Source organism: Zerene cesonia, chromosome 20 (assembly GCF_012273895.1).
Source record: "Zerene cesonia ecotype Mississippi chromosome 20, Zerene_cesonia_1.1, whole genome shotgun sequence".
Taxonomy (NCBI): domain Eukaryota; kingdom Metazoa; phylum Arthropoda; class Insecta; order Lepidoptera; family Pieridae; genus Zerene; species Zerene cesonia.
The window spans coordinates 3,960,102-3,982,936 of record NC_052121.1 but is presented as its reverse complement, the minus strand read 5'-3'; the positions used below and the strand labels follow the sequence as shown (position 1 = coordinate 3,982,936).

The 22,835-nt window shown below is 34.0% G+C and overlaps 3 protein-coding genes across 8 annotated transcripts in view; 1 reads left to right on the top strand and 2 right to left on the bottom strand.

Annotated features, from left to right (window-relative positions):
- LOC119835069 (intraflagellar transport protein 20 homolog) overlaps positions 1–256 on the bottom strand; it is a 2,008-nt gene extending 1,752 nt beyond the window's left edge. The window contains exon 1 of the mRNA XM_038359684.1: positions 54–256. Within this exon, the coding sequence (XP_038215612.1) occupies positions 54–177 (124 nt within the window). The 5' untranslated portion in view covers positions 178–256. The remainder of the gene's footprint in view (positions 1–53) is intronic.
- Positions 257–1,488: 1,232 nt separating this feature from the next.
- On the top strand, positions 1,489–11,147 carry LOC119835110 (spatacsin). Its single transcript, XM_038359755.1, has 15 exons — positions 1,489–1,633; positions 1,773–1,969; positions 2,442–2,856; positions 3,049–4,922; positions 5,153–5,323; positions 5,523–5,714; positions 5,795–6,077; positions 6,157–7,089; positions 7,413–7,570; positions 7,647–7,808; positions 7,885–8,421; positions 8,891–9,088; positions 9,698–10,218; positions 10,486–10,632; positions 10,846–11,147. The coding sequence occupies exons 2-15, from the start codon at positions 1,793–1,795 to the stop codon at positions 10,916–10,918; spliced, it is 5,841 nt and encodes a 1,946-aa protein (XP_038215683.1). The 5' UTR covers positions 1,489–1,633; positions 1,773–1,792; the 3' UTR covers positions 10,919–11,147.
- A 270-nt stretch (positions 11,148–11,417) lies between these two features.
- The window catches only part of LOC119834835 (diacylglycerol lipase-beta), a 41,473-nt gene continuing 30,055 nt past the window's right edge, over positions 11,418–22,835 (bottom strand). For 3 of the 6 annotated variants that reach the window (XM_038359346.1, XM_038359347.1, XM_038359345.1), the window contains exons 3-15: positions 21,163–21,387; positions 20,795–20,907; positions 20,425–20,646; positions 19,701–20,016; positions 19,247–19,370; positions 17,648–17,771; positions 16,628–16,753; positions 16,217–16,309; positions 15,597–15,751; positions 14,971–15,126; positions 14,463–14,575; positions 14,333–14,353; positions 11,418–14,133 (exon numbers count right to left, since the gene is read on the bottom strand). In XM_038359346.1, coding sequence (XP_038215274.1) covers positions 13,959–14,133; positions 14,333–14,353; positions 14,463–14,575; positions 14,971–15,126; positions 15,597–15,751; positions 16,217–16,309; positions 16,628–16,753; positions 17,648–17,771; positions 19,247–19,370; positions 19,701–20,016; positions 20,425–20,646; positions 20,795–20,907; positions 21,163–21,387 — 1,963 coding nt within the window. In that variant the 3' untranslated portion in view covers positions 11,418–13,958. The remainder of the gene's footprint in view (positions 14,134–14,332; positions 14,354–14,462; positions 14,576–14,970; positions 15,127–15,596; positions 15,752–16,216; positions 16,310–16,627; positions 16,754–17,647; positions 17,772–19,246; positions 19,371–19,700; positions 20,017–20,424; positions 20,647–20,794; positions 20,908–21,162; positions 21,388–22,835) is intronic. The other 3 variants (XM_038359348.1, XM_038359349.1, XM_038359350.1) reach the window with 3 other exon arrangements.

Sequence of the window (22,835 nt, the reverse complement as noted above, 5' to 3'; positions counted from 1 at the left end):
ATATAATAAATGCAGCTTTCCTGATAATATAATCGAACCGGATGCCTACTTACTTGTTTCATAATCTTTACAGTTAGTTTTTAAATCTTCAGTATCTTTCAGAACCAGGTTATCTAGGATTCGGATTTTATTTATATCATCGTAAAACAAATGAGCTTTTTCTAATTCGTCAGCCATCTCTACTAAAATTATGAAAATGTTTTGCTTTATAACACTACGTGTACAACGTGTTGCTAAGCAACCGACTCAGTCACAGATTAATAACTAGTTACTTCGTAACTATTTTAGTGGACTCGGCTTCCATATAGTTATTACTCTATTTTTTAGATTCAAATGGTCGCTGCAGCGATAAGGCCGCCTTCGGCGCATTGTTGGGCATGTAATTAAGTTTTATAATGTATTTTCAATCTTGGTGTGCAATAAAGAATTTTGCATTCATTTATTTATGACATAGAATATTTTCCGATATACGTTGCGACAAAGTACGACGTCAATTTACTAGGTATACTGTGAATCCATATAGGCTGTTATATTGGTTACAATTTAAAACTGTACGCAGACTAGTCAGTATGCCTTTAGCGCCATTTTTGACGAAGTTTGCAAATCAACTTATTATATTGTGTGGGTTGAATTTTATGTAATAGCGGGCAATGAGCTGGCAATTCACCTGATGGTAATTATTTATCACGATCACGAATGATTATCATCGACCGTGAACATTAGAGAAGGTAGTGACTCAGCATAGGCCTTATCCACTTTTAAGAGGTAAGGGATAAGGAAAGGATTGTCGACGACGATATAGGAATGGACTGGGAAAGGTGAAGAAAAGGATGAGGCCTAAGGGCCTCTGGCTACCTCTCACTCACTGAACAAAGCACAGTTGCATGTTATCTGACGCCGATAATCTCTAGTAATCTCTAATCTGTAGTAGTAGGGGTAGTAATTAATACCTTCCCCGGGGAGAGCTGACCCAATTCGTCCCAAAGCATGATCGACTCTCACATTCCTATAGAATGGTCACGTGATCAAAGTACTGCTAGAACCTTACCTTAAAAACCCTAGTGCGCCCAGTACAAATGTAGCGGCAATTATGGCGTTATAAAAATGGCTGTATTCTGGCAGTCCGTTACGGAATTATTCAAGATTGAAGGCACTGTGTTTGGTCGCAGTGTATATTGGAACTGTTACACCCCGATCCTGTTACTAATATTGCCTTTCCCCTTCCTTTCCTGTCTTGTCAGCATTTATCCTTTGACCAGACTAAGTTCCTATACAGATAGTCCACTCTCAACTCTCGTACGCAACGGTTGTCGATAAATTTATAAATTAATTGTACAAGTTCATTTCTTCAAATAAATATTATTTTTTTAAAAAGAGATTTTTATTATCTCATATAACAGAACATACCTGTCACTCAAGTGATTTCATGAAGTGCTTCCGCCTTGAGGTATCTTTTTGACATTATGCTAATTTGAGTTGTCATTTGAATGTTGACAAATTGTCAAGAAAAAAATACTTATATTAAAAATTTACTATTTACGCCTCGATTTTTCGTTTTAAGTTTAGAAGTGTTGGTCGTTGGAAAATAAGACCAAATTTTTATAGAAGCCATGTAATATTCCTTCAAAAATAAGTAATTATAATATATATTCTACGTACTCATTTATTCAAAGAAAGTGTTGTTGTTGTTTTTAAACTCGAACATACATATTATTAATTTAAGTTACTATAAATTAAAGAATTCTAGGTTTGTATTTTTTTTTTATTTCCAGGTTTAAATATAAAGAATAGAATGGAAGGTCTAACACAAAATGAAAAGATTATATGGAACTCTTGGGAACAAAAGGCTACAAGAGATGTTGTCCGCGAAGCAGCTGCAAAGGGGACTCATATAGGCTTAGCCGTAAAATATTTAATGACCAAAAATGCTTGGAGTGAATCAACAGCCAACGATTGGTTTATAGCAGAGGTATATTATGATAATTACTGTGCTGCATGCTCATAATCTATAGTTTAAATTACTATATATCTCTTTTAAGCAAATCTTTAACACACCTTTGGCTAAGCAATACAATAAGTTTATGATTAAAAAAATAGTATTTTCTTTTTAACTAATTTTGTATGTATGTATCATTCAGTGGTAAAGCTTATTATAAGAGCTCTCATTTCCCTTTTTTATCTCACCCAGTTGTAGTTTAGACATGTTAAAACAAAAACAAATTAATTTATATTTGTTTAAGTAGTTTGTTAAGCTTAAGCTAAGCTAAGCACTATTATTATTTTTTTTTAATTATACTCTTTAATTTGTTTGAAAAGACGTATTAAATTGTACATAATACATAAGTAACTTTCCTAAGTTACAAATCAAATAAAGTAGTGTCAAGAGTGATTATTTCCAATAAAAATAAAAATTAAAATTAAATATAAAAATAAATTAACAGGTAAAATCCTGGACAGTGCAATTGTTATTAAGAAAGCAAATTCATAAAGTGCTTCATATTTTAAACAAAGTGGAGATAAATCCAGAAGATCATCTAATGACTCTGGCGCAGTCAGCAACACAAATTGAATACAGAGATTTCCTAGTTGAACACTTGAAAAAAATTTCCAAAGACATAAAAAGTGAAAACATTAGTCGCTGGGAAAACTTTCATAGACATTGGAATCTTCTAAGATATCTGGAGAAATCCTTCGAAGTTGACGGCACGTTTAAACAGAACAAAGTATTTGGTAGTTGTGCTGATAGGGTCTTTGTCAATGAGAGTGAAATAAAAGCATTAACAATTGAAAAAATTGAGAAGTATCCAAGTGAGTGGAAAAGTAAAATTGCTACGAGTCTCTTCTTTGAAAAATTTGGTGTGTATATGTCTAAAAATAATTTGTTTTTTATTGTTTTATTTTTTATTGTTCACAAATAAGTTTATATGATAGTTCACAATTTGTGTTTAATTTTAAGTAGATTTATCAAATTTCCTATAGAGAATTGAAGCGACTGGCATATAAAATACCTTAAATATATAAATACTCATTCTAAGCTTTCTCTTACAGAATTTTCTCTCTTAGAATTTACATCACCCACCCATGCATGGGTTTATTTAGTGGAAAATAATAAAGCAATGATACTTGTGAGATGGATTAATGTTCAACTCTCAGAAGTAGTCCGAGATATGAATGCCAGATACAACTTTTTTAACAATGAGAATTTTATGAGGAAACTTCTTAATATAGACACAAAAGGCTTTGATGTTAATCTTTTGGAAAAGTTGGATAATATTTTTCGTATATGGCCTGTTACAAATGACATGATAGAATTTGTCACAAAAAGTAATTGTTTCCTTTATACCAAAATGTGTGTATACGACACATTGTCATCTTATGGGATTGTAATTGAAGAGGAACGTAAAAACATATTTCAAATCATTAAGAGATTATCTCGGACGCAAAACTTAAAAATGATTGACGATGTATTCTCTGAATCCTGTGCAACATTGTCCATCCAAGATTTCTATTTGGAGCTAGCAAAATATCTTGTTAAAAATAAACTTTACAAGGCTCTTACGATTTGCATTGATAGCCACATGTTAAACATAGATTTATCAAATGTAGAGGTGGAAGCTAAAGATTGTATCGAGCTCTGGCTGTTATTTAAAAGCATAGAACAGACATCAGATAGACAGAGTCATGTTGTCCCTGTGTACAAAACTTGTCAACAGATTGCTAAAAATGATATTGATAATTATATATCTGCAAATCCACAGTTATTCATTGGTATGATTTTACTTGAAGATTCAGCAAGTTTGTTTGACATTTTTTTGAAAGAAGATTACTTGGAGTTCAAAGATTTTAAACTTCCAAACAAAGGATACAGAAACAAACTTCCACACATGTATAATGTATATAATAAATATTGTGATTCGAACAATACATATGAGTGTAGAGATGTTAATGTATATCAATTGCTTTCTGGCTACCGTGGTCTGGACATATCCAAAATATTCGAGTTTCAATTAATGAATTTAAATATAAATCACATAGCTACTGATAAATCTGATAGACGTAGTTTGGGAAGTCTATTGTCACATGATGTAGATATTAGTGAATTGAAATCCTTATCACATCATTCAATTGAAATGCCAGATTTTGCCAACGAAAAACTCATGAAAAAATATGGATACGATGCAAAATTAAATCACATGTATTATTTAAAGCAATATCGCCCCTGTAATGCAAGTCAGGCATTCGTCTCTCAACAATATTTAACGCACAATCGTCTTCAGGACAAGAACATAAAGAGTGCTTGCTGTGAAGCGCATGCTCTGGCATTACAAAACTGCTTTGATTCGGCGATGACAGCATGTGCTATATCTTTCGTAGCCATGATCGGCTGTAATCCAACAAGGTGTAGAGTGCATATTTCAGCTGCACACATGATAAGAGAATTCTTTGTTTCTCACAAAAAGCTTTCTGAATTAGAAGCCAATAAACAAGTCGGTGACTTTATGGCAAAGTTAATTCAGAGTCACGATGATACTGCTAAAACAATACTCAAATACTTAGAGGAAATAACTCTTATTAAAACGCGGGAGTTGAAACAATCCACAGGACGACATGACATGTCGGTCGTACTCTTTGAATCACAAATCGTGGTTAAGTTTGCGGTGTTACATAATTTACCATTACCGGAAATGCAGTTACGCGAATTCATAAAAGAGAATTCTTGGTTTAACTTTTTGCTTTTCGGCGATGTATTTAGATATCCTTTAAACCAAATGCTTCAACTGTCACAAGAGTTCGAGAAGAAATCATATGCTGAACACCTGAAGCATATAATGTTGCACAAGACTGTGGAAGAGGAGAAGGAACACAAGTATGTTCCGAGCAATGGACAAAGAAGATTAATGAGGCTGAATTCAGTCGATTGTGTAAGTATTGGTTTTGGTTAACTAAATTGTATAATGTATTAAATTAATATTTAAAATTATTTTGTGACGAGTTTATGCGTGTAACCCATAGTTTCCATGATTCTGAAAAATTATGAAAAAATGTACACTTTTTTTTTCAAAAATAAATAATAATGTTAGAATCAAGTTTGTTCTTCACTTCTGTTTGTCGTTTTCAAAATGTAGTATATATGTTTAAAATTAATTTCTAGAGTCCAACCCAAAGCATGGTATTCGATTTTCCATCCGACTCCTTCATGGGACGGGAGTTGTGGGAGGTGGCGGCTGCGTGCCACGGGCCGGAGGATCCTCCGGCCGCGTTGCTGCGAGCTGCTGATTTGTACCGGGAGCCCTTACTCGTACTCATCGCTAGCTGTTATGAGGTTAGTTGTTTTTAAAGACACAAAGTCATTGCAGAAAAACAACAAAACTATAAAATTTTAAACAAATTCCATAGATAAAGCATATTTGAGTTCTTAATAGTTGGTGTTTCGTGAATATACATAATTTACTTGTTTTTTCTTAATTCGTAGTTATATGCTCGAGTGCTTAAATGTTTTAAAATGTTTATAAATCTTGCAGCCAAATGCCGTGGACGTTCTATGGGCGCATTGGATTCTTTCATCTATAGATTTAACCACGTGCAATCGCCAAGAGCTTCAATCTGAAATAACTGGAAAGCCTCCGGCTCAATTGTTCCTCACACTCGCTAAAGTCTGTCTTATCGAAGGATATATCACGACTTTGTACGAATCTACGCTCATATTCATGACGGTATGATTTATTATCTTATTTAACGATATTCTGTTTTATTATCATATTTTTAAATTATTATAAATAAACATTCTTCACAGGATAACTTACTAGCCCTGTTGGCGTTATTTCTTTATCGATGTATTCGATTGCGACTCTTTGATAATGAAACAAACAAGTATCTAAACAGTTTCTTACAACAATGCCAAAGAAAATACAGCACTGAAAGCAATGGTTCGCCGTGGGATCTATCGACCAAAGCGTTACAAATGATATCTGTAGAGCTAGTAAAGACCGCCCTTAGTAATAACTTTGATAGTGCTTTTCATCAAAAGGAATTTTTGAAATGCTTAGCCGAGAATGAGTTTGGAAAGTCATTTATAGGTAGGTCTTTTGAAAATTTTGTACGTTTAACATGTTTATGTTTCGTATTAAAGCTTTAATTGGTTTCTTACAATTTAAGGTACATGTCCCCATTTTGCGACTATGTATGAAATCATGAAAATATCTATGGAAACCTGTCATATTATAAACGTACCAAAAATGCTAGAAGATGAATCGGACAAATATTTGTCTGAATGTATTGACATGTATAAGAACAATTGCAATTATGATGTAGCGTTCAAAATAGCAAAATTAGCTGGTTTGCCCATAGACGATATAGTTATCACAGAATGGCGTCGCAAATCCACCGATTTTTTGGATGATGTAGACCGGGAGACTCCATTAAGTGATGAGGATCTGGTAAAGTTTATTGCGGAATGTAGCGGCGTCCTTAAAGAGTCAGGTGTCACTTGTAAACAAGCTACCGAGTTCCTCAATAGCCTTGTCAATAACATAACAGATGGAAAGCAAAAGTTTTATGCGCACAGACTTGTGATGAGTTGGTTTGATGAAAACCATGAATATGGAAGTGATCGAGAAGTCACAGAGCATGGCATGTGGGAGGCGTATTTCAAATGCGAAAATCAGGACCAAATATTCTTAGACAACTATGTAAGTACGCTGCATTTTGCGACAAGCTTACAAAAGAATGCAAGTGAATCTCGTAAGTTTGGTGTGGTGAATTCGGAAGAACCGTTTTCAATGACGCTACATGAAATTGAAGTAGAATCAGATGTGGGCAATATTGAAAAAGTTGTTATTTTAGAGGATGAAGAAATTGACATTTGGCGAAAAACGATCAATCGACTTTTGGAAATGCGACTCATCGTGGAGGCGTTTCGTTTATCAAAGTTATTCAAGATTTCTGATGAATATTTGTGCAGATCTGCTTGCCCAGTGCAAATAATGAGAACATGTCTCAAATTGGCGGAAGGGACGTGCTCGCCTTATGAATTGCCACAAGAGCTTCGTTTAATTATATCATCGCCAACATTACAAAACAAATTGTCACGTAAGTATAACGCAATAATCAAATTATTTTAACTCGATGGTAGTTTGTTTATAAAAGAGAGTAATACGATTTCAGTATAAATGTTCCATTACAAAGCACATCACTTTATCAATACTACAGATAATCTCGACATTAACATGTGTGCAAACAGATATACTAAATATTAACATAGCATGAATACATAAAACATTACAAACAACCGAGTGACAAATTATTGTCAACAATTAATTTACAATAATGTATTAGTAGCGAATAAGAATTTCCATAATCATCATACTATGATGCAATTTTGTTCAAAATCTAAAAATCTAACAATTTACTAGTGTCTGAAACGTCAGACGCCAGTTTCGAAGAGCTGGTGGTGATACAAGAGAGACAAGATAGCGACAGTGTGCCGCACCTGGCTGTGCGGCAGGAGGCTGATCGGCTGTCAGCTTTGGATGCTCTGGCCGTTAGAAGCGGTCTTGCTGTTGCGAAGCAGGTTTGTTGTGTTGTCGTTGAATAAGTCTCTTTAGAATAGAAAAAAAGTGTAATGGTCCTTTAAATTATTATTACAGATTGCAAATTACTTCAGAATAGCTCTTCAAATAGGCTGGGATTATATGTCGGTATTGAAATATCAAAACCGAGCTTTAGATTTCATCAGCCTGGTTAGTGGAAAATCTCGAATGACGTTGGCCAATCTTGTCTTTAGGACATTCAATGTGCCCACGAAACAGGTATTATTTTCGTCTTTTATATATGACATGTTGTAATATATTTGCTTAGTATATAAAAATGGCTTTAACTCTTCAGATTGCTGACTATTTATGCAGAGAAATGGTGTCAGCTATTATATCGCCACATTTGGTCAAAACATCCACATTTCGGCAAAAGGAACATTTCCAATACACACTTTGGGGTTATGTTCTCGATTCAGACATCGAAATGTTTCTAAATATGCGACCCGACGCTTGCAGCCACATTGGAAGGCTTATTCTAGATCATTTAATAGCTTTTCAAAAAATTTACAAAGCCAGCGATTCGATAAAAATCCCTGAAAACGTTTTTGATGATAGTTGTCTCGATGTGGAAACTTTAATTGATGAAGAGTATCAAAATCTAGAGGGCGATGAAATTGAATCCATATTAACTGAAGAAGGAACATTGATGTCGGCTGAAACTGAGTCTATGTTTTCGGTATCAACTGTCTATACGGCAGGGAATAAGCTGACGAAAGATTCTAGAAGAAATCTATTTGATGTGATATCTAAGAGCAACGTCCACATTCGCTACGAAGTCAAATCGAGCATAAGGAAAATAACCAAAGGAGCTAAATTGTCGTCCAAACAGGTAATTCACCTTCCTTCTAAATAACCCTTACGAACCGTTCATGCGGATAATGTCATAATACAATTATTTTTCAATAGAAATAATAAATACTTGTGATATAATAAAATAGCCTTAATTTTGTTTTCAACATCTAAATTTTTAACTCAAGTTTTCTTACGGTTCACGAAGAAGGTCGGTAACTGCAGTCCATTTTCGATAGTCCAAGTCCATTAGTCCTACTAAAATTATAAATGCAAAAGTTTGTTAGGATGTGTGTGTGTTTTTTGCTCGTTCACGCAAAAACTGCTCAACCGATTGCAATGAAATTTGGTACGTAGACAGCTGGACAACTGAAATAACATATAGGCAACTTTTTATCCCGATACCTACTTCCTACAGGATACGGACTTACGCGGGTGAAACCGCGGGGCGCAGTTGAGTAATAACACTTATCGTCTAGGAGTAACTTTTTTGAAATTTGCCATTACAGGTGAACACAATATCAATAGAGCTGCTAGTGCTGGCACACGAGTGCTTCTCGTGCGCGTGCGACACGGAGGGCGTGGCGGTGGTGCTGCGGTCCGCGCAGGCGCTGGCCGCCCGCCTGCTGGCCGCGCGCTCGTGGCGCCTCATGGTGCGCCTGCTCACCGGCCTCGCGCGCTACACCGAGTGCGCGTACATACTGCAGGTGCGTGCGCCTGCTGCGGCCTGTCCGCCGAACCTTCTAGAGTGTGTCCCTCCGGCTTGTCTCTTCCCGCCTGTTAGTGGTGGTGATGGTGCGCCTGCTTCTTTGTTGACATATTCCGAGACGGATTGTGTCGTCATACGTTTTCTGTTTACATTAATTTTCAAGAAAATAGTCCAAAAAATAATACTGTAAAAGAAATTACTTGAAATGTTTCTAGATCAAATACTGCTTAACCGAATTTCGTATAATTTTTGCAATTGAGCCATTATGATATAATCGTCTTTCAGCAACAATTAAGTATATATTAATCCATACTATTATTATAAACGCGAAAGTGCGTTTGTTTGAATATTAGTGTTTATTTCACATTGCAATTGAGTGGTATTGTGTTATGGTTTTTTTTCATATCTGGTGATAAGAGCGTGACATAGGCCGTGGTATGATGTTTCACAGGAGATGTTTCACAGCGGTGACCGCTGTGAAACATCTCATTCTCATGGGAATTGCATAAATACGCGGGCGAAGCTGCAAGCAGGATAACTAGTAGTAAAAATGCAAGTTATGTGATATAACAGATTTGTGTAATAAATTAATAAATTATTGTTCCAGGCTCTACGGGAAAATCACCAGTTCGAATATCTCCTTGGACAATTCGATTACATGCTCGGTCAGAAGCAAGATAAAATCGCCGAATTCAAGCATGGCCTGCTAGATTTCCTCAAAACCCACTGTCCGGGTGACACGGACACCTACATCATGGTGTCATTGCACTTCAACATGTACGCAGAAGCGGCTAATGTGAAGCGGAAGCAGGCGTTGGATTTGATCGACGACCTAGAGAAGATGGCCACGGATGCTGTGAAGGCGACTTCCAAGAAATCGGCTCAGCCGGTCTGGCCACAAATCCACGATAATGTGCCTACAAGGACATTGTTGGAGACGGCGCTGAACCATTGCAGCGATGCGGCGGAGTTGTACCTCCAAGGGGGGTGTACGGGCAGTGCTGGGGAAATGGCGTCACTCGCTCAAAGGATTGCTTTACAGATCTCGCTGATGAACGCCTCGCCAACTAGACTCATATTGAAGAGGACAAATGAACAGATGTACACGTTGGTCAGCGAATATTTGAGGTCAGTTCATGTGATGCACATATCGGTTAGAGTTGGGTGAAATTAATGCATGATAAATAATGTTTGTTATTGTTGTCTGATTTATATTTCAATAATAACATGACAACTAAATCGTTATTTAAGTGGATTAAAAACGATATGATGTTTAAATTAAACTCGGTGATGTATTTTATCGTCGGTGTAATGAGAATTGAAATATAAGAATTTGTGTTGTTATAAATTATGATAGAGGATAAAATTTATGGAGGATTAATTACCTTTTTTCAGTTTTATGGAGGGTCTAGTTCTACTAACGGGGAGTGGAGGGGAGACCTGGCGTGAATTGGCCTATAGAAGAACTCTCGGCAATGATCAGGCCTATCTTAGAGATATGGCCGCCTATCGGCCAGATATTGCTCATGATTTTATTAATAGGCAAGTAACAGCTTCGAATATTGAATGATAGCCTAAGCCAATCAATGTCAGAGGATTTTATTTGAATCTTTTTAAATATTTCTCTGTCTGTCATTTGTTCATTCAAGTTATCATCTAAATTACGCTTACAATTCTACTGATTGTAACTAAATCTAACATAAATTTGTTGTAAGTTTATACTGTGATTGTATTAATAATTATTTGTTTGTTTAGGTATAAAACGGAAACGAAAAAGACACCGGTGTCCGTAGCAGCCATGACGGAACTAAGGAATCTGCTCAGATGATATTTACTAAAAATTCGATAGATCATCGATCTCATTGTAATTCTCATACTATTTACGCATATATTATCGATATTATTTTATTTTTAATTCATGATAAATTATGTATGAATGCCAAAAATTATTGAAAATGTAAATCGCTTTTGTGCTATATGGTAAGTACTGTGATATGATTATGAATCGACTGATAAAGACAAATATTTTTATAGATTTACGAATTGTATATAGGTACTAAGAATAACCATATCAATACATATTATAATAAACGATATCAATACATATGGACTCGTGATTAATGCTGGCAATTTTTTTTTCTCGTCTAATAAAGCTAATGAAGGTAAATGTAGATCTGGGTGTAGATGTGGTTTATGTTAATACCCTTTTGCATCTTTATTTCATTTATACATATGTATACATGCTCTTTACGTATCGAACTAAAATTTAGAATCTTAACAAACTGTCGAAGGTAGATAGTATACTTTGAAAGAAAATGAAACGACACTTACTTAAAATATATTTATTATAAATTAACACAAACCCAACACAATATATTGGCAATAGTCTAAAACATACAGTGAGAGAATAAAAAGCCCTAATTTAGGGTACAAGTGAAAAGAACCATCGTCCTTCTAATACTCGAATTTACAACAGTTAAGTAACAAATAGATGTGAATGGACAAAAGTAGAAATGTATATTATTTACAAAATACTGGATCGTATATTTATATGTTTATATATGTATTAAAAATATTGAGATTCATCCCTACTCCCTACGTATCCAAGTTAATCTATAATTGTAATATTTCATCGAGGCCAAGCGTGTTGTCTTTTTCCATAATACATAAAGTAAAAAAAAAAAAACTACAACAAACATACAATAAACACCTTACAAAAATGTACGTGAAAACAAATAAAAACAACATAAAATCGTCATGATCATTTATCACATCGAACGTAAAAAGATTGTAGAAACAAAGTGATAATTAAACTTCTACGAAACTGACGATTCATAACTTAAAAAAAAAGAAACAAACATACAGTTTAATCTTCAAAAACCCCTGCTCAGTCAACAACTTACTACGTAGATCGTAAAATTTTGATTGAAACGTCTCGGGCCTTGATATAAAATATACACCGTGGAATTTTGTCTTACAATAGCGATAATATTCATTAGAGAAAGAAAAAATGTTAATAGTCTTGTTTGACTTTGTTATGTACAATCAGTACCCTAGTAATTACTTACTAGGGTACTGCGCAGGTCATAAATTAACAGTATATGTATCTTCCTATTAATATGAAAATATCTTTCAAATTGGTCAAATGGAAGAGGAAATAGGCGAAAGCCAATCTTTAATATGACAATCGCTTATGGCTTAAGACGGTATCTGCTCTTGTCTTTATCGAGCGACAGCAATTGTAGATCTTTCCATCATTTTCAAAAGCGTCTCCGACCTCATATCATCTTTACACGCCGTGGTAGGCCACCAGATCGTCGTATCTTCAATATTGCCTAGGACCTGACTGATTACATAAAAGTTATAAAACATTCCACGTTTACAATTTTTTTGTTGACAAAACGTAGGAAATTCTAAGATTTTAAACATAGGTACATACAAGATCATAAATAACTACAAAACACCTATAATATTAACTTGGAATGTGACAGATAAAATGCTTTAAGAGTAATTCACTCGAATAAGTATCAAACTTCTATACATTGCGGGCAAGATGTTGCATCGTTTATATAAGAAATAGTTAGAGCTGAATTGATTTATATTTTGTCTCTAGGAAATTATCTTCATTTTAATTGAAGAAAATAGATTTTGAAATATTGTCTACTCATCTACTTTCCATTTACAAAATACAATTACATTAACAATATAATGAGGCTACGATATGCTTACTTTAATAGTTTTAAGTTTGAAGCATTTCCGAAGTAACAACATTTTAGGAAACTAAAGTAATTTGTATTTATTAATTGACGCCGGTAACAATATTCTTACAAAACTACTTATTGTACTTACGGTAGCGAGCCTAATGCCATTTCACACATGCATGGTATTCTCAAAATTGAGGACTTTCGCTTCTACGTATAATCTATGGGTTTTTTTTTACTACAAGATTCCTAACAAAAATGCTGTTAATTGTTTGTATTTTTATTAATAACAATAGCATGTGTGAAATACCACTCAGACCTGATACAACACCATCGTAGCGAGTTCCGGTAAATTATGTGATAATAACATACCACAGATAAATATAGAATATTCTGGTACACACGTAAACGATTATGGAGTCATCAAATATAGTCACAAAGACCCCTCGTATGATGGCGTTTATCAGGCTATTGTCCTGAACCGTTAAAACAAACTATAGACAATTTAACGTTTAATAAAGAATTTTCGAATTTGAGCAAATAAATTTTGTGAGTTCACAACTCCATCTAAAGCAGACCTTATTATCGTCTAATAAAATATAATTTTGAGTTCGACTACAGATTAAACACATTAAAACACATCTTGCACCGGTCATTGTCACGATTTTACTTAAAACTAATTCTTTTTTATATACACTTGCTTCTATAACAACCCCCTCCAGCTTTGATAGTAAAATTTCATAATAAATCATCATCACAGTCTTCTCACATTACGCTTAATCCTAACCTTTAATGTACGATATAGAATATTTAGGAAAATATTTACAAACAGTAGGTACAAACATATCGATATTTACAAAAATAAAATAATGTACATTGATATACAGTATCGAGTATGGTATGAATACCCATTACATATCTAATTATTATTCTGCTATGTAAGATACATGTAAGGTTGACGATTCGTACGGAGAAAATTCCTACTTATCTGAGATAAGCTGTTATGAATTCCATTTTTCCGTACAACTCTGTTAAGTCCGAAATTTGTTCTAATTGTGAGTATATAACAGTAGAAAGATTGGTCATATTTGGAATAATTCCTGATAAGATATAGACGTCAAAAATTGCCTAAAGAGTAACATACATACAAATAAATGGTCTAATAGCCTAGACTACGTGTGTGACCCGATAGTGATGTTTCTCCGTCACAATAGTTTCTATAGTGCGATGAACGTTTTCTGGCAGATGGTCGAGTAACATGCGAGGCATCACTTGCAACTCCATGAAGTCCTCGGGACACGCCCATCGCATTTCGTATGTTGGCTCTTGGATGCGCACTTTCCTGTAAACGTTATTTTAAATTAATCCGAATCAATGTTAGGAAGAATATTTCTCTAACCAAATTCATAAATCGATGTAAGTTGCGCATAAAGGAGCGTTAAAAATTTGTACCAGCTCTCTCTTAGTCTCATAACTCTAAATGATGTTTACAAAGAATTTAATATATAAAATATTCACTTTAAAGTTGAAATGTCAAATACCTTTCTTCTTCTGTTTCAGCACTAGGCAAGCGTAAAAACAAAAAATAAATTTAAATATATCTTAAAAGAACTTTTTTTAAGTAGTTTTATAAAAGCAAATTATGAAGATATAATGAATGAAGGAACTTACTTTTCAATACCCATGCGCTTGCGTCGAACGATATGTAATATTCGGCCGGCCGTAAATAATCTCGCTGTGGAAAAACGTCTCGCAAACACATTACGGGATACAAGGGCTGCTTCCTAGAAATTTCAATATTACAAATTAATATTAATAGTGTCTCAAAATAAAACAATAAATAAATAAAATAACACATAAAGCAATGAACACAACACATAAAACGCTACAACATATAAATTGGTGATTATGAATTTGTAAACAGGATACCTGATTCCTTATGTATGCCTATCTAAAACAAATGTTAAATAAAACAATGAGATAAATTAAGGTAACTGTGATCTTTAGTCATGTTATGTTTACGATATAAAAATGCACCTACCTGATTACGTGCGACACGAAAACACAAACTCTACAATCAACACCAAAACATTTAGCACATAACACATACCTGCACCCACAACACAAACGATTAGACACGCAGCACAACAGCAGCTGTAAATACAAAGGGTTTACTGACAGCACTCACGGTGGAGACGCCCTGCAGCAGCAGTGCGTCGGTGGAGTCATCCGAGTGGTTCGCTTCTAGCTCCTCAGGCCGCCGCCACGTGGACTCGAGGTCGCGGGCCGGCACCCCGAACAGCGCGTACCCAAAACCGTTCAGCATTATACGATACTGCAATACAAAATTGTCATGTTAAATAATATATCTACGACAAATTGCAAATCTTCATCCACCACGCTGGTAAAGTGATGGTTGACAGATGTCACATGTCGTCAAGCTTTTGATTCTTCGACGTGTTTCCTCACGATGTCTTTCCTTCACTGTTTCGAGCAGTAGAAAATAATATGCAGTTAAATTGAAAACTTATTTATTTCTTGCATTCTGGCCCGGTCTTGACCCTACCGACTTTATGTTTTATAATGCACTACTTATTTATAGAATAATTCATAATCTATCTCTATAAAAACTAAAAAAAAAACTTTTTCATATTTTTTTATACTATCTTGATACGAATTCTTCAGCTAAATCGGGTTTTAAAACATTACTTGAATCTGGATGTAACTGTTGTAATAACAAAGCGACAAAAGGCACATTTATTGAAACCCCAATTTTTTTTAAGCGAATAACTAACCGAACCTCACCTTAGGCAGTTTAGTAGCATGTATAGTCTGTATAACTTTAGTCCTTAAGTTCTCTATGCTGTGCACGCTCAACCGCATCACCAGGTCGTCCCCGACGCCCACAGTCAGCACGAAACTCTCGGTGTATCGCGCCGCTTCACGGCTAATAAGCCCAGCTAAAAATACATCCACACTTTTACAAGCGTGTCACGTAGTCGCCGAGAAATGTTTAGAGAAAAGCTGCAATTATTTCTTTTCGCAAAAAAGCTTTTGACATTTTTATGAGATGAGTCATTGTGAGAAGTTTTTATATTGTGTTTTGAAATGAATATGGAATTCTTCATCTGTACCGTTTTATGTTTTAAATTTATATGACTAGAATGATATATCAACATAGAATTTTTGCTTGCAAAAAAGCAAGCTACATGGGTAGTAATTATACTAACGCTAAGACGTTTTACTTTTGTGAACATGAATTAAAAGCTATTTACTTTAAAAAAATATATAAAAAAGGACAAACATTTTTTTTTTTAATATGCGAAGACGATACGAACTAAGTTATGATTTTGAACGGTGTTTTTCTTAAGTTACAACAATATTTATTTGTATAAGAAGTTAGTATGAAATAATTTCAAACATACCGGGTGTAGAAAACGCGAACACTTTTAAATGCGGATATCGTGGTCTTAATTTTAACGCCACTAATACTGCTACTCCAGCTCCCAGACTGTGACCTGTTAAAAAATATAGGTACAGTATATATACTATAACCAATGTCATGTTTGCTTTTCCGTTCTCAAAATATATAAATTCAAGGAATGTTGAGAGAGCTTAGCTTACTAGCTGCCCAATTATTTTTTATAAATTTAATTTTTTTCTTTACATAGACATTACACACTTAGTTTATCATAATAACTGTCTATAATTTATGTTATGAGATATAATAAATTTGATAAAACTTAATTGTCCTTCATCGATAAAAATAAAGTTTATTTTAAAAGATTACCTACTATTAACAGATTTACGAAACTAATAGAATATTATATAGGTACCTGTTAGTATTAGGTCATATTGTGGAAATTGTTGGAAAGCCCTTTCGAGCACCGGCGTCAAACGACGCAGCATCTTCGCGGCTCCCATCGACATACCCTTATGAGCTGCGGTTCCTTCTGGTAATCCTATAACACAAAAGATCGATATTTATTCCCAACTGAAAACTTGAAAGAAAAAGGTTTTTTAATTGCACATACATACGGAATATCTTATAATAGAGCAAAGGCATCAGAAAGAAACCGTGACTTATGTAAATATGGATTACCATATTTACTAATCATATGGTATATCATCTGCATAATAAGTATCTGTATAATAAGTAAATAACAAAATGTCGAATAAACGATGTTTTAATTGTTAAAATAATATGACTAAAATGAAATTTCCAGACGTCCGTTATCACTTAGATAATAACGTAATATACAAGCTGACAAATTGCCCGATAAAAAGAAAAACATCGCATTACAAATCACAGATAATTTAAATAAACAAAAATTAAACCGAGTTGTAATTGAGGACCAGACAAGAGATATAAATAAACTCTATTATATAAAAAAATATATATTTTACATTTAAGAAATCCTACTGCAATTTTCGTAAGCAAAATTACTAAAATGATACTATGTAGTTTGTTAATAATGGTCCATTACTAGCTCTTTACATTGCAACATGGTAATCAAGACAAAAAAACATTTAAAATATTGTTACTGTTGATTCATGCTTATTTTCTATATTTATGATAATGTTTTATTTCATAACTATTTTTAAAATTGTTTTATAATTACGTAGATTACCCTTATCACTATAATAACATGCAATTTGATTGCAAGGTAAGTAAGGATAAACGTCGTTGGTAACATTTATTTTTTCCTATTATGTTGATATAATTGCTTTTTGCCGAATTTTTTGTTTCTTTTTTAAACATTTCTTTAATCATGCATTTACGATAAAACTAAAAACTAAGCTATACGTGTGTTGGTAAAACTTGGAAACGGTTATAAACAGTCAAACAGCATTACCATCTGCATCGAATCGTTCAGAACCAGCTGTGAAGTCAGTGAAGATATCGCTTAGTGATATAGAACCTCGTATAGCCACTACTATGCTTTCGCGGTCGTGGTCCGCAATCACACAGAATGGTAACTGCAAAGTAAATTACATGTTTACACAATTTTTAGGCCATATAAAAGATAACGGGACTTTATGAAGAATCATAATGGCATGTGTCTGTTAACGCATTCATTATGGTACAAGATTTAGTTCTTGAATCTGCAGGCTTTTGGATGCAACCAAAATTTTGATATCTTTTCATGATTGTAAAATAGATTACAGCATGAAGTTGCAATAAATTAATTTATGGCCAGTTACATTTCGTCTGCTTGTAGTTTTTTTTCAACATTTAATAATACAAATGCAATGTCATTTTCACTTAGGGAAATACAGTGCAACCTTAATATAACGTACCTCACTATAACGATTTCCTCGATTTAACAAATTCTTCGTAATCCCCTTGAATTGTCCATAAGAGTCAATGTAAAATATCCCTTTACATTACGAACATTTTTTGCAACAACCTCTTTTTAACGAATTTTTAACTATCAAAAAGTTAAGTTAAATTATAATTACCTCTAATTAACGAATTTCGTCAACCCAAAACCTTTATATAAAGTGTAACCAATGTAATGATTCTTAATCTCATAGTATGTGATTTTTTTACCTCTTTATAACGAATTACTTGATATAACGAATATTTATTTGTTCCTTTCCGATTTGTTATATCGAGGTTGCACTGTAATTTAGATAATAAAAAAACCGTCAGCTGAGTCAGCGACAGTCTATGGATTTCTAGGTGCCAAATAGTCTGTTTCCACGATTTCACTGTTAAATATTATTTGAAGTGTTGTTTCTTGAAGTATTTTTATTCTATTCACTTCGGCTGTACAAAGAAATAATAGCATTCAATTTCTTCCATTCCGAAAGATTGATGATTTTTAACTCGATAGACTAAGTTATAATAAATCGTTTGTCTAATTTTAAAGCTTCGCATACTCAGTACAAGGAAATTTTGTCCTTTAATATAAGTTAGTTAGCAAAAAGTCTCAAACTTGTATTTCCTTGTAAGTCATTTTTTAGTTTGATTCATTGTAATGACCTCGGGATGTACCATGACACGTGTTCAATTTAAAAGCTTTAAGTCATTAAGGGTTTCTCTTGTACATTTTTATTTCTGGGATCCGAACACGCTTCTGCAGGAATCGGGTCAGCACCGGGCTACCACACCACCACAGAAAACCGACGTAACATAGTAGCATGCTACTGTGTTGCATATGGTGAGTGGGAGAGGACCGTTTCCTTCTCTTCACCCTTCCTCTCTTATTTCTTCTTTTCAGTCGTCAATCATTTCCTCATTCTTTTCCCTATAAACCGGGCAGCGTGTTCGCATACGCAATACTTCTGCAAATGTTCATGGGCGGCGGTGATCACTATCAGCAAACCAATTTCAGATGCTCGCTTATGGCATGAAAAAAATCGTTCATCCACCACCGACCACAGGCCGACCACGTCTTACTGCATACGATTATGTTAAGAAAATTAACGACCTTTTATTTATCACTTACTTCAAACACACGATTATTGAAGGAGGCAAATATGATGTCATCAGCAGATAATTTGGACATGTACTTGACTCCGGCGAAATGGCATAGACAGCAGTTGTCATCCGTGACTATTGAGTTCTTTGGCCTGTGAACAGTTTTATTTATATTCCACACGTGATCCGCGTTACCTTCAAATATAAAGCTCGTACGGTATTTCTAAGTCACGTTTTTAATTTTTTGCCCACATACAATTATTATGAGACATTTCTAGGAATAAGTTAGTTTACGCGCAGTAATGTTCTATCTCGGGGTCACGTAAAGTCATATTTACCAAGTTTTCGCATAGTTAAAAATAACAAAAAAAAAATTCATTGAGAACCAGTTATACATGTTAGTTATTTTAAAAAAATAATAACAATAACTTTAGAATACTTACACATTAGATTAATAAAAAAATAATCTCATAAGTATTTACCGACAACAACAGCACGTCAAATGCCTCGCCAATTTGCAGAATCCAGTGAAACAATGTCGATAAATGACGTACGGCCACCCATACGCTGCTATAGATAGCCTCAAATAATGCAGCGCGTCATCCAAATTCATCCAAGGTGGTGTCTCCGAGAACACCTTGTTCACATCGGTAGTGTAAATCGGCTCTTCATCGTTGAGCATTTGTATTCGACGCATTTCTCTGGTTTCACGTTTCTGTCGGACCCTTAGTAACACGCAGCCAGCCACAACGTCTGAAGGAACGAGGTCCGTTGACCTGAACAAAGCGCTTAGTAGCGCTGAAACGAAAGTTCAATGTACATTTCTTCACATAATTGTGAAAGTGAAGGTAAATTACCATTACTTACGACTTTAATATAAGTGGTGTTGTGCGCTTTTTATTCGTGTTTCGTTCAACTCGAGTTTTTGCATGATTAGCGTTTATTCATAGATCAAGATAGCGGTAATTTTTTATGTGCTATATAATGTTGTAGATCTATTTAATGTTATCAATTAATCTCGATGTATTTCACAAAAAATACCTCTCAAAACATATTACGCATGTTTGTAAGACAAAAAATGTGATCGTTTAGTCATTCTCAAATATTAACAACGTTACATTAATGAACAAACAAAATATTATAAGCGCAGTATTAAAATCGATATATGAAAATTAGATAAACATACTATATAGAATTGCGAATTACCAGCAACTTGTTGAAAAGCTTCTTTTCCATGTTCATCCCTCTTGAGCCAACAGAAAGCCCACCGAAATCTTCGAGACCACAGACCAGTGACCTTCCTGTGATGTCTGGCTTGGTTTGGCGTATCTTGCATATCATCGTAGTTCACAGACCCCAGTGGATCGAATACCATGAATAATCCAAATACTGTTAGACCCAATTGCACCCAATTAAATAATACTATACCTAAAAGAATAACAAACATTTTTAGACAGAAAAAAATTGCTCAATATCGAAAGAAGAGTGTGGGAAGATGATAACATTTCAAATATAAGCAATTTAATTCATTTATGAAAAAGCTCTTCACCTAAACATGAGGCAATAATATACTTACTCTGAATGACAATACTCGAGAACTTGTCCTTTACATCACACTCAATCACATCACAAAACATCCACATGGTCCCCATCACATTCAAAGCTACTTCTGGCATTACTAAAAATACTCTGAAAAACAAATGATGAATTGCAACAATCAATATAAAGTATTCGACCCTTTTGTTCATGACCTTTCGGTTGTGCACTCTACACTGAAGTGCATTTTATTATTACAGAACTGTGATAGAAGAAAGAAAAATTTTGCAGCATTCGGTCGTTGTTTTATAATTGGACCAATTCTTCAAATAAGATTTGTATAGTTTTAAATTTTTGATTTCCTTAGTAACAAGTATATGGTTAGATAGCTAAATAACATGCACTTACTTAACTAATAATAAAGGCGATACGAGTTTCCTCGCATCCGTGTCGGTAATGGTGCCTCTGGCTGACTGTTGCGCCAGGCCTGACAGCAGCAGCATCAGGCAGGCCTGGAGGGCTAGGGTCCCGCAGAGATACAGCCGTACGAACGATCCACCGTGCCAACCCTCCGTCTGACATTGCCATGTTACTGGATAGAGGACTTCCACCACCAAAGCTATCAAGACTAACCTAAAAAGGAGAAATATAAGTGAGATATTTGACGGTTTCCTATAAAGAAATAAAATTTATAACTTATATGACTAAAGATATATGCTAATAATATTGGTTTTTAAACTTTATACGAAATTCTAAAATTAAACACATTGAAGGAATAAAATAGGTACGTATTAATAATATAAATACTTTATAAATTCTAATAAATACTTTTTAAAGGTGTGCATTTAGCTCTTAATTTTTTTTTTAATATTTTTTACTTGATATAATTTCTTTAATGTAATACCTGTTGGTGAACCTAAAATAAATAAATAAAAAAAAATAATAATTTAAATCTACTTATTTAGTATTATATAAATAGGTAATGTAATTTATACAATTTTAAATATCTTTGTATTATTATTATCGAACGTTCTAAATATACAAGCAGCTTTGATTCATGCAAATGAAAGAAGCATTTAATTACAATTAAAGTTCCAAATTTTTACGTAATTGTCGAATATTTTATTCAACTATTAATAATTAAATAAAATATTTTACAAATTGTTATCACCTACATAACCAAATTGCGTCGAAATAAATATAACAGTTATACTTAATTCTATATAACGTATTGCAATCAATTTAATGATACGTAATGTTGTAACGTTTATTTCGATCGAAAATAACTTCAGTGTCTTTTGTACTTTAAATAAAATAAAAAATCCAATCAAAGTATTTAAAAAATAGGCTTTTATAAAATCAAAAAAGTTCCTATTCTCGGTAGAGTTTTGTCGTTCTAAAACGCGTGACCGTTTAAATACAATTGAATAATGCCGACTGATGATCAAAGCTAATGTCCGGCGTTTGGTAAGTAAAGGTCCGCAGTGCGCAGCAACTAATAAAAACCAAGTCTTGACAATTTAAAATCCATTATGTAGCAATCAAGACGAAGCAGAAAGGTCACCGCGAGCGCGCGGACCGAAAATATCTTAAATATCGAACGAGAAAGTTTATTCATACATTTCACATAGCAACAAGTGAGCCGGAGCAATCCGAATTTCAGAAAAGGATGTCCCATTTTGTGATGAAAATGCCTCTCACAGATGTCAGCTATTGAAAGGGTTTCTTGGCATTTACGTGAAATTAAATTCGGAGTCGATCTCCGCGGAATAAGCAGTTTAAATATATGTCAAATCATTATTGAAGATGGTTAACTACAAATTCAAAAAAGTTTTGTTAAATGCACTAGAAAGTTATAACGACTGAATAATTTATTATTTTGGTTTCGAAAAGTCGTTTAAATACATTGAACTGAAGATAATAATTTTATACCATGTTTCAGGGCATTATAAGCTTGAAACTCTACCCAATATGAATAAAACATTTACTGTTCCTGTATTTCTGTACCAAAATAGAAAATATTATTTCACTTAAGGGGACTACATAAGCTTAAAGCGTGTAATACAATAATGTGTGTATAT

Bases quoted from the DNA above. Each gene is read 5' to 3' on its own strand.
- LOC119835110 (XM_038359755.1), top strand. From the start codon at position 1,793: ATGGAAGGTCTAACACAAAATGAAAAGATTATATGGAACTCTTGGGAA. The intron at 6,078-6,156 runs GTAGGTCTTTTG...TTACAATTTAAG, and splicing joins GTTTGGAAAGTCATTTATAG to GTACATGTCCCCATTTTGCG. The intron at 10,633-10,845 runs GCAAGTAACAGC...TTGTTTGTTTAG, and splicing joins GCTCATGATTTTATTAATAG to GTATAAAACGGAAACGAAAA.